This window comes from Typopeltis vanoorti, chromosome 13, assembly GCF_054136105.1.
Source record: "Typopeltis vanoorti isolate ZY-2024b chromosome 13, IOZ_Tvanoo_1.0, whole genome shotgun sequence".
Taxonomy (NCBI): domain Eukaryota; kingdom Metazoa; phylum Arthropoda; class Arachnida; order Uropygi; family Thelyphonidae; genus Typopeltis; species Typopeltis vanoorti.
Genome location: NC_143561.1, coordinates 122,667,279 through 122,680,046, shown reverse-complemented (window position 1 = coordinate 122,680,046; position 12,768 = coordinate 122,667,279). Strand labels below are relative to the sequence as shown.

The 12,768-nt window shown below is 37.6% G+C and overlaps 1 protein-coding gene across 1 annotated transcript in view; it reads right to left on the bottom strand.

Moving 5' to 3' along the window:
* Window positions 1–12,768, bottom strand: part of LOC150100509 (uncharacterized) — a 1,094,033-nt gene that overhangs the window by 786,884 nt on the left and 294,381 nt on the right. Inside the window, exon 10 of the mRNA XM_090402670.1 lies at window positions 10,679–10,798. Within this exon, the coding sequence (XP_090258796.1) occupies window positions 10,679–10,798 (120 nt within the window). The remainder of the gene's footprint in view (window positions 1–10,678; window positions 10,799–12,768) is intronic.

Below are 12,768 nucleotides of genomic sequence, written 5' to 3'. Positions count from 1 at the left end.
TGGTCCCCATCCTCTGTGCTCCTGGGTCTGTAGCAACACCCCACTAAATATCCTGTCTTGCCTACCTCTAGCTCACACCATACGCTCTCAAAATCATTTGTCTCACTTCCTTCCAAATTCTCCACTCTTAGAGGACATAGGTCATCACTTATCATAAGCAGCACCCCACCACCACGCTTTCCCCTCCTATCCTGACGAAAAATGCTATACCCAGCGACTTCTATTCCTGTTTTTATATCCTCTTCTGTCAACCACGTCTCAGTGATCGCAATAATTTTTGGCCAGGCTGATGCTATCTGCGCCACCAATTCCTCTCCCTTATTCCGGATATTCCTGGCATTAGTATACAGCATATAAATGCCATTGTTTCTATACCCAGCCTTATCCCTTCTAGACTCCACTGGGCTCAGTGTTACCTGACATTGTCTCCCTTCTCCCAAGTATCCATTCCCACAATAGGCCACCCCTGCTATCATCCTCCCTGGGACACACTGACTCGTTCAGAACAGCAATCTCTCCAGATGCCTACGCCCTTCCTCATTCAAATGTAAACGGTCTCTCGCATACAACTCCTCTCTTTCCTCAAACGCACTCCAAGCATCCACATATACCAGTCCTCTCTTGTCACACATTCTCGCTATTATGCCATTCAATATCACCGCTCTTCTGCTCAGCTCATCATTATCATACCTAGGCAACACGCACACTATTTTTCCTCTCTCTGTCTTCTTCCGTACAGTCTCAAGCAAAAATCTCATATCTCTCGCTGCCTGACTTACATTACCACTCAAGTCATTCGTTCCTACCATCACAATCATCTCATCCACCCTTTCACCTCTCTTAATTGCCATAGCCACCCTTTCTATTGTTCCTCCTGGCAAACACTCCTCACGCATCCTATCTTGAACACCACGGATCATTGAGTCGCCATACATTATACCTCTTACCATTCCCTCGCTCCTATTGTTTCCATTCTCTTCTCTTCTTTCATTCCCATACCTCTCTCTTCTACTGTTTCCATTCTCTCCTCTTCTAGCACTCCCATACATCTCTCTCATTCCCTCTCTCCTACTGTTTCCATTTTCTCCACTTCTAACACTTCCATATCCCTCTCTCATTCTGTCTCTCCTACTACTGTTTCCATCCGCTCGTCTTCTAGCATTCCCATACCTCTCTCTCATTCCATCTCTCCTACCGTTTCCATTCTCTCCTCTTCTAGCACTTCCATATCTCTCTCTCATTCCGTCTCTCCTACTGTTTCCATCCTCTCGTCTGCTAGCATTCCCATACCTCTCTCTCATTCCCTCTCTTCTACTGTTTCCATTCTCTCCTCTTCTAGCACCCCCATACCTCTCACTCATACTCCTTAAATTCTCTCTCTCTCCTACTCTGATTTGCCTTGCATTTATCTCTTCCATTCTCCTAATCTTATCTTTCATACTTCTGCTCTCATTCACTAGACATTCCACCTCCTCTTTCAACTCATCTATATCCCTCTGCAGGTCAGTCACTCTTAATCTAAATTCACTCTCTCATACAAAACCATCTCCTAAACTTCCACAGTCACTCACACCTTCCACACTATCAACTATTATTTTCTCATTCGCTCCTATCATACTACTTGCTTTCCTATTCTCCGTTCCTGGAGCAACAAAGTCGGATATCGATATATCTAATGTATTTATTTCCTCCAACTGCCTGCATTTGGCGCACATACGCTCTCCACTCTCTTTAACAAGCCACATATGTAATTCCCGAGAAGCATACATGCCGCAAGTACTGCATGCCACAAAGTCCTTTATGATATTGCTAATAATTGAGTTTTTAAATGGCGGAGGACTTGGCGTTACGCCACTTGCGACTGCTGCTGAATCCACCATCATTCCTTACTGCCGAGTAGCGTAATCTTTAATAATTATTCAATTAATAAATAAGAGGGGAAAAAAGTACAAACATCAGAACATTTAAAGTACTAAATATAATTAAATAAACGAAATATAACTAAATACAGTAACTTAGCTTCGTTTTGTCTTCCACCGTTACGCGTTCGATTCCGACGGTACCAACATATATTGTATCGCGACAGCAACTAACTTCCAAAAAAACAACCACTGAAGTACACTTGTATTCAGAGAAACAATTTAGCACTCAAAAACGTAGAAAAACGGGGGAAAAAGCGGACTATTCACCGATTAAAAATCACTTTCTTCTGCACAGCTCAAATTCACCGCCACGTGCTACGGCGACGCTATTTAATTCAGGTAATTCATGTAAGTTAAGAAAACATATAAACTATGAAACAAATACATAGTATTAAAAGTATAAAAATTACAAATTGTACTTAAACTTCATTACACATAATGCATAAATGTTTTAGGCAAAATAAAATAGTGCATATTTTAATCTTTCATAGCATGAGGATTTGAGGATTGGTTAATAAACACTGGCTTTGTCATGTAATCACCTGATGCATTACTACAAAACAGTAGAGTAATTCTATCTTTGGAAATTTTGAATCCAGGAACTGATCTTTCATTTTTAGAAATATAGGTGCTTTTTTGCACTTTTTTTTAATATAACCCAGATTCATCCACATTGAACACCTGGTCTGCACTATAAATGTTTATAAACTTTGAGAGTTTTTTGTTTAATAAGATTGCCATCCATAGGAATTTTTTTTTTAGGTGCAATCTCCTATTGAAATCATCAGAGATTTCTCCATTGGAAACTTCTAAGACAGAAGTTTCCAATTACAGACCAGTCTGTTTAGGGCTGTCGCCAGATTAGATCGCACCCTGAGGCAAACAATTAAATACATATGTCCCTTGCTTTACACAATTAATTGGTTCTATGAAATAATTGCATAAAGTGAGTTGAATTTAGCATAGGTGAGATAGGGATAGGCATTTCTTCAGAAGGATAAAAAAATGAAAATGAGCAAAAGAAATTTTAGTGAATGAATTATTTAAACTTATAAACAAAACACACATTTTAATGAATGAATGGCTGGATGAATGAATTTAATTAATAGAATGTCATAAACACCTAAACACTACATACTTCTGACAGTCTTCAATCGGATAATGAATGGGCTGGGTCTAGTGAGTCTGGATCATCACTCTCTTGAAGTCTCTGGGATGATAGGCTGGGATGATCTTCAACTTTTTTTAATGAAACAGTTGAGACTCAGCTGATGGGCAGCATTCTTCCTCTCTCTATAAAGTTCTGAGGCAAATAACTCAAATAACTATGTTCCTGAACACTTAGAAATTTTTCTGGAAAGTTCTCAGCAGCAACATCAGCTCCCACAGCCTTGCCAATCGGCTTGAGATTATGGAATCCATGTTGCACCTTGAAACATTCAAACCACCCAGCATTTTCAGCAAAAGATTGTACTTTAGGATCAGGATCTATATCATATATCATTCAAATTATCAAACTTTTCACTTTAGCCTGGCTAATCAAGGTGGATAATGGAACAGCATGTTGATTTTCATGTTCAATCCATTGGGCCAACAACCTTTCCAATTTCTTCATAATTGGTGCCCTTATCCGTATTATCTTAGTTATCAACATTCTCGTCACACTTTTACAACTTTCATTTATTTTCTCTGCTTCGTTTCTTATTGTTCTTAAAGGTGATTCTGAAATTCCTGTAGCTCTGACTATGTAGACTGTGCACTCATTACATTCATACCTCTTTATAACTTCTAATTTTTCCTCCAGTGTTGTAGCTTTTCTCTGTTTTTTTAGTTTTGGAAGTATTCTGATCGCAATTACCTCTTTTTTTCATAATGTTTGCATTGCAGAAGAATCCAACAATGGAGCTTACTAGTTCTACACCTTCTGTAAGACTGACATGCAGCACGATGCCGCCTTGTCAAAGTGGTGCATACACAAAGTCACGTGATCAAGCACAGGGTGACTGCAAAATTGCTACCAGTTACGATTCTTTAAATTAACTTTTTAAAATCATGTTATAGCAAAAATGCATAAAGTGAGATCGCATATAACGAGGGATGCCTGTATCGCCCCTGATGGATTATAAGACAAAAATATAAGAAAATCTCCAATCGATATTTTGTTTTTATTACAAGTGAAACATTAATGCAAAACGATTACATAATAATATTAATTAAATGTTTGTTCTACAGGGATATCGCAATAAAACTATTTATAAGCTCTTCTAATTTTAAATGATAAACTATGTCCACCTCTATCGATATAGTTGCTAGACCAACCAATCTTTCTTGGGTCATTACTGTTTGCAAATAATTTTTAATTAGTTTAAGCTGGAAAAACTTCTTCCTGCACTTGCTATGTCGCCTACTGCAACATGGCTGAATGAGTGCCCTTATTAAGTCACTCTGTGAGGCAGACTGCCTCTATGCTACACCCTGTCGATACTGAGTCTGTATAACTGCAGTTGTAGTAAAAATGTTGGAGAAATTAGTTAAAAGTAGAATACAGGATTAGGCTGATGGATATAAGATTCTTTATGCAGGTCAGCACAAATTTGTAAAAGCCAGGCATGTTTTAAGTAATCTACTTGCATTTTATGATATGGTAACAAGTGTGATAGATAAGAGGGAATCATATACAGTGATTTTTTTAAAACTTGGCAAAAACTTTAGATAGATTACTAAATGATAAGTTGGTGTACAAGCGGCAGAGGATAGGAAAGAATAGTATACTAGTAGATGGATCAGCGACTGGTTCTCTGAACAATACCAGCAAGTTGTATGTTGTATATGATGGAGCAGTGTCTCAAAAAAGGAGAGTAACTAGTAGTGTGCTCCAGTGTTCTGTTCTTGGGTCCCTACTGTCTAACTTGTTTGTTAATAATATATAATGCGGGATCTTGGGATATTCAGTTGTTTGCTGATAGTGCAAAGTTGGAAATAATTATAAGTGGCACTGCTGATGTTAGTTATTAACAATAATGTTAATAAATGGGGTGATGCAAGTGAATGTGGGCATCCTATAAGTCTGTGAATGGGCTCATGACCAGATGATGAAGCCCCCCCACCCCCCCTCAGGCTCTTAACTTTAGTGGGATAATCCACACACGGAGGCTGTAGGAGGCTGTAGGATGAAGGGGGTTATGGAGGTTTATGTTAATGCCAGAAGTCTTCAGAATATGGAAGAGGAGTTTTGGGCCCTGGGATAAAAGTATTTTCAAAGGGGGAAAAGGGAACAGAATCTGATGGATAACTTTTGCTAATAATAGCAGAAGAATTATTATTATTATTATTAATATTATCCAAATTGAATTGAAGCCAAAAAGAATAGAGGTGCGTCAGGAGGACAGGGATGCAGAGAGCAGTTCACATGAAGCTATCCTGTCTGAGATAGAGGCTAATAATATATATAACGTGGATAAAATATATTGTATTTTGCTGAAACAAGGCCAGTAGGGTACAACAGAGAATATAGATGGCATGAATTAGCAAATTAACACAGATCCTGCAAGATGAGTGATTATTATCATGCACTCATTTAACTATGGGGGACTTCAACTATGGTGTCGGAAAATGTAAGGAGAAATGGTCACATAAAGGAAAGTAAATGGAATTTACACATTTGCTAAGATATAAATATATGAGACTACATGTAATGAAGGAGACTTGAGGATTATGAGTGCTGAATCTGGTCATAGCATCAAATAATTATATGCAACTAATGCGCCCACACTACCTCCACATGGGAAAAGTGATCATGTGGCCTCGACCTTGTTATACAATAATTAAAGACAGCATAAAATAATTCTTAAAAACACTGCAATACTGATACCATACACACTTAAAAACATACTGTTACATCTTTTATTTACTATACAGTAAATGTAAATAAATATTAATTATAACCTGAAATTAATAAATCTATAATTAATAAATCTATAAATCTTAATTACATTACAAATGCTCATCATCATCAAATTTCTGATATATATCCTCAAGAGTAGTACATCTCAGGAGAACATCATCATCATCAAATTAATGACATGTACCCTCAAGGGGCATACAGGATATGATAGTACTACATGAAAAATTTACATCATTACTAACTTCCCATCTACAATTTTCCTCCAAATCAGTCTGTTACTTGTCAACACTCTAACATCAGTAGATCTTATATTTCTATCATCTAAGGCACTTTGTACCGTATGAATCCACCTATATCTTGGTCTTCCTCTGGGTCGTTTTCCTGCCAACCTGACAGAGAACACTTGTTTTGCTAATCTTTCCTCACCCATTCTGTTTAAGTGACCATACCACCTGAGATTAGCTCTGCTAACGCATTCCTGGATGCTGACAATGTCAAGTTCTTTCCTAATATCCTCGTTTTTAACATGATATTACCATTGATGCCATCTGTTCACACCTCAATCTTTCTCAGGACTCTCATATCTGCAGTCTCTAGTCTTTGGTCAAATGTTTTACTTCTGACCCAGCTCTCAGATCCATAAGTTAAAACTGGTTTGAACACTGTCTTGTATACAGCTAATTTAGTGTTCTGACTAATTTCTGTCTTATTCCATATGAATTTATTCAATTGACTTCCTACCATACCAGCTTTGTTGATTCTGTTGTCTATTGCCATATTTAATTTACCAATTCACTAAAAATCGTGCCTAAGTAACTGAAATGTTTTACTTGTTCCACAAGTTCCTCGTTCACAACACAGTTGACATTTTCAACAATTCTACCTATTTTCATTGACTTTGTCTTTTTAATGCTGACCTTCATACCATATTTATTACAACAGTTATTCAATTTAGTCAGGGAATCTTGCAAACTTGTAGTGGATTCATTCAGAAGTATTACATCGTCTGCATAAAGCAAAGAGCTGACATTAATATCTCCAATTCTGATATCATGTTTAATACCACTTTCCTTCATAATGTGATCCATATAGATAATGAATAACAGAGGGGATAATGTACATCCTTGTCTCACACCAGTTTTAACATTAAACCATCTTCCTGTACTTCCTTCAATTCTTACTGCTGACTTACAACTCACATAAGGACTAAGTATTGCTTGATATATAATGCCCCATTGACACCATATAACTGTAGTGTATTGAATAGCTTTTCTCTTGGCAACTTGTCATATGCCTTTTTCCAGATCGACAAAACTTAAATACAGATCTTTGTTATATTCCCATGCTTTCTCAACTATTTGTCGTAAAGTGAAGATCTGATCCTGACAGCCTCAGTTTGGAATGAATCCAGCTTGTTCTTCACCAAGCTTTTCTTCCACAATTCTTCTCAACCGTTTCTCAAGCATACTTGCATAGATCTTGCCAGGAACACTCAGTAGGGAAATATCTCTGTAATTCTCACATTCAGTTTTTTTTCCCTTTTTATATATGGGTACTATTAGAGCTCTACTCCAAATATCGAGCATTCGTCCCTCTGTCCAGGTTTTCTGAACTATGCATTTGATGGCTTTTTTTTTTTACTTCAAGTATGGATATGTATTCCTGACTGTATGCCTGTTGAGTTTTTTTTACCACTGTGTTATCACTGCTTGTTTCATTTAGCAATTTTTCGAAATAATTACTCCATACTTAAAGGATATCTTTTTCTCCTGTTTTCATGTCACCTTTATCATCTCTAACTCCTTTTACTCTGTAAAAAAAGTTAGAGATGATAAAGTGGATGATAATAAAATGGAGGAAATGGAAAGCTTAGAAATGGAGGAAAGATGACTCTTTCCTCCATTTCTAAGCTTCTTCAACAACCTCCAGAATATCTTACCCTTGCCAAAGTCCTCCCATGACTTTTATTAGCTAGTTTTAGTGTTTAGCTTTCTTACATTCGTCTCTGTATTCTCTAAAAGCAAAAGCTGACTTATTTGCCAGGAACTTTTGATATGCTTTCTTCTTTTCCTTCACTGCCTCTTTAACTTCCTGTGTCCACCATGGAGTTCTGATTTTTCTATCCTTGCAGACAACCTCACTACATACCTCTCTGGCTGAATCAATCAGGGTTTTCTTCAAGGCTTGCCACTGATTCTCCAAGGTTTGGTTCCTGTTCTCAAACTCTTTCATTTTTTATTCAATAATCTTTGTGTATTTTAGTCTACAGTTCACATCTGAGAGCTGCTCAACTTTTATTCGCTTTAAAACTTTCTTACATGTTATTCTTTTCAATATGAAATTCAATTTTATCCTGCTCAAGAATAAATAGTGATTACTTCAGATTTCAAATCCTCTGTACACTCTGGTGTTCTGCACCAGGGAGAAAACATCACTATAAATAATAACATGGTCAATGAGACTTTTCTTATTCCTTGCCTCTTCTCTCCATGTGAATTTGTGCACATTTTTATGTTGGAACATGGTGTCAGTAATAACCAGTCCATGTCCTGAGCAGAAATCCAACAGGTATTTGCCATTATTATTAGCTTTGCTCTTTTCTCCAAATTTTCCCAAAATATTTTTGTATGCCTGACAATCATTTCCTACTCTGCTATTTAGATCCCCAACAAGGACCAACTTTTCCTTTTTCATTGTGTCAGTTGCTTTTTTTAAAGCATCAAAAAATTCCTCCACTTCTATCTTAGTAGAACCTTCTGTGTTACTATAGGCACAAGTAAGTCTCATTGTTCAATTCCCCATTCTGATATTTGCCCACATCACTCTATTTGAGACTGCCTGCCATTCAAGAAGATTAGCCTCTTATTTTGTGTTGAATGCTACGGCTGCTCCTTCTTTTCCTTGATTGTCATTTCCTGAATATAGCATTTTGTATTTTTTGCTCAGAAAGATCTCACCATTTTTTTTTTTCTGTTTCAGTCACCCCTATTATGTCGATCTGGTACGTATCTAATTCTTCAGCTAGCTCCATTTCTTTGCCGTTCAGGCTTCTTAGGTTGATAGTACCGATCATTAACTGTGGTGATGTTGAGTTGCGATGTGCTTTCAGATTTGTTCCAGTAGATGACATTTCGCTGTTCGCCCTAGTTCCCTGTCGAAAACAACAGGGACCTGGTTTAACTGGACGACACCCCCAGCTGGCATGAAATTTTGTCATGTTGTACCATCATTTTGTATATTGGTTTAAGCCAATAAGAATACAATTTGGTCAGCTAAATCCCAAATTGCCAGCCCATCCTCATTCGTTCAGTATCCAGGTAGTTCGTTCAGTCCAATCCTCACCTTCTCGTGGTGTACCCAACAGGGTGCACCACGGGAAGGTGAGGATTGGACATTAGGTCAGAAGCCCTGGTCAGTTCTCTGCATTTCTTTAAAGGCTATGTGGAGGTCTCCTCTCAGTTATACAGCTTTGACCCTTAAGCATCCCTTACAGCATATTACACTTTCAAATGCTACCAGTGGTAGCATTTGATATGCATAAATTTAAAAATTAAATATAATATAAAAATTAATAAAATTTTTAAGTCTAATAGATGTTAATGAAAACACTGGTACTGCAGTAACAAAATTCACAAACACACGATAGTGCCATTTTAGAATATACTTTTGTACTACATCTCCACTATCTGAAGACACTACAGGTATCCCTTGCTTAACACAGGATTTGATTAATGCAGCAAAATTAATTGCGGCAATCCCTTGATATACGCAGCAAGAGTTTTGATTAACGCGCCTTTAACCCTGCAGAGCTCACAATTGATCTGACAGATGCCTGCAAAATGTTTAATATAAATATTCTTACACAATTCAGTGTATAGCTTGGAGGTCACAAGTAGCTGCGGATTCATATGTTACGAGTGATATTCCGCACTGTTTTTTGCTGTCAGGTTGGTTTAACACATTATGTAAAGGTTTGTGATATTTGACAATAAATTGTATCTGAGAGATACAATTTATTGTATCTCTCAGATACAATATCTCTCAGATACGTGGTATCTGAGAGATACCACGAGCTCAGTATGGTATGGTTTAGTTGTTGTCTTTTTTTATTCTTTGTTCAATAATTTCTAGATTGTAACTGAAAATAAATAATCCATCATGTATTACTGAAATAGAGAGCCAAAGACTTATTTTTATCATACATGTCCTCTAGAAAATGTGCTTTACATTGTGATCTGGAGCTTACTCCACCTTTACTACGAGTTACACATAAGGTTGCTTATGCTTGCATCTGCCGAATCTTTTAGTTTCTATATATTCGGCACAAAACTCTTGTAGTTTCTATATTTGGCTATGAAATAATGTTGGATTCAATATCCACTTAATTTTTACCATCATGTATTATATTTGCAGTGTTTTTTCTTCATGTTTTATTGCATTTTAGCACATACTAGTAATGAATGTATCTCTCAGATATATCTCGAACTACGCTGCAATTTTTACCCCCGCGAGCTCTGCAGGTTTACATTTACCATGCAAAAACATGCAAGCCTTGTGGCGGGAGCATGATGACGTCATTCGTCCTACGCAACCTCCTACAAATTATTAATACAGTAATCGATCATGGATGAATTGTAATTTTTACCATTGATTATTAGATTTGATTAACGCGATTTTGATATATGCGATAACATCGAGGGATTAATTAACCACGTTAATCGAGGGATACCTGTATTTCCCAATCTACATAGGTAATACAAAAATCATTGTATTACTTTTATGATTTCTTAACATACAGCTGTAAAAAAATACATAATTAGTAATGCTAATACAAATCAATGCTATCTCTAACCTTTTGGCCAATATCTCCTGGAAATCCAGGTCCAGAAATGACAGATTCTTCTTCACGACCTGTTAGTACTTCCTCAGGGATACCTGGTGGGCCAGTCTCACCTTTGGGACCAGGTTCTCCCTACAACAAACAACATGCATTACAAAAATAAAAAGCAATAATAATTAAACAAAAAACCTGCATTTTAAGTTGAATTAAACAGATACAACAAGCTTATTTATTTCCTTTAATTCAAATTATTACACTGAATCTCCGAGGAGTCCAATGACTCATCACAAGAGGCCTGCTTAGCATTTCAAAAATCAACCATCATTCACACTACACCTGTCATACTTTATTTTTCAACTCATTTACTGACAAAGCAATCAAACCCAATTCTGTTAACTCATTCCACTAATCCATCACTCTCCATCCATCCCTCACATTCTTGCTAACCAACTCTTACTAAATTTCCAGGAATGACTCATATCCCCCCCCCCTTCACACACACACACACTCCTATAGAGTGGATGGCTGAGTTGGTGTCCTAACCATATCAAGTTTACTTTTCTAAGGTGGTGTCATGGTGTGAGCATATTCCTACAGGCCCCCTGATATCACTGGAAGGGTGAGTGTTTTCAAAGGAATATCTGAACATTGTTGCCAATGAAATCCATCGTGCAATGTTGATTTTTTATCAAGCATGTGACGGATGTTTCACGGAAAACAATGCGACAACTGTTCAGTAGTGGTTCAGAGGGCATGACAACAACTTCTGCCATTTTCCCTGGCCACCACAAAGTCTAGATATGAGCCCCAATGAGAATGTATGGGACATGTTAGAAAAACAGGGCCTCTGTAATCCTACCACTCTCTTCTTGCAGTGACTTCACTCCAAATTGCTAATATGGTTGTGCCTTATAATGCATCAGTTGTCACACAGGATAATCAGAGCCACATTCAGGGCTTAGGAAGAGGGTCCTGTTCGAGAAGTATATTACAGTTTCCATCAAAAATCAGTGATATTGTGAATGAGCAACACAGAAGATATAAGATTAATGTTAGAAGGGAATTTTACATTGGCATGTGGAATGTTCGAGGTCTACAGATCAGCACTCTTGAGATTGTCTGTAACGAGATGGATAGGTATAGGATTGACATCCTGGGAATTACAGAGACCAGATGGAATGGAGAAAGTCACTTGAAAAGCTAGTTATTTACTCAGGTGGTGACTCAAAATATCATGGGGGTAGCTGTGATAGTGAAGACAGCTAGGCAAGAAGCCTTCTTGGTTATAACCCCATTAATGATAGGATACTTCTATTAGACTTAAGGCTCAGCCTACCAATGTATCAATCATGGTAGTTTATGCACCTGTGATACTAAAGACAATGCACAGGTGCATAAACTGAAGAAGAGAGTGAGGAATTCTATGAAAACTTACAAAGTGTTTTGCACTGCCTACCAAGGAGAGACATGCTTTACATCTTAGGGGACTTAAATGCAAATGTGAGAAAGAGTATGAGAGTTAGGCCGGAGCGTGGCATGTTTGGTATAGGTGAACGCAACACCTGTGGTGAAAAGACTGTTGGAATTTGTCCATGCTAACAGATTAGTTATTATCAATACCTGCTTCCAAAAACACCCACGATGGATCTGTACTTGAATATCTAATGTTGATGGGTCAAGGCACCAGATTGATTACATCCTGGCTCTCCAGCGGTGGAAGACAAGCATCTCTGATGTGCACACTTGTCCTGGAGCAGATTGTGGTATAGACTATCAGCTAGTAAGAGCCAAAGTAAGACTAAGACTCCGAAAACTTCCAGGTCAGGCACATTCCACTAGATTGGATGTTAGAGTAATTCCTAGTGGATTCACAGAAGAAACATCAACTCAGTTGGATGATTTTCTGGAGACAAATGAGGAGAACTCACCAGAAATGCTTTGGGAAGGAATCAAGGTGATAATACAGGATACAGCCCAGAAGTATCTCGACACAATAAGAAGTCCAAGAGATCCATGGATATCAGATTCAACATGGGAACTAATCAAAAGAAGGTGGCTGGAAAACAAAGAGACACAGTGACTGAAGAATACAAGAGATTACA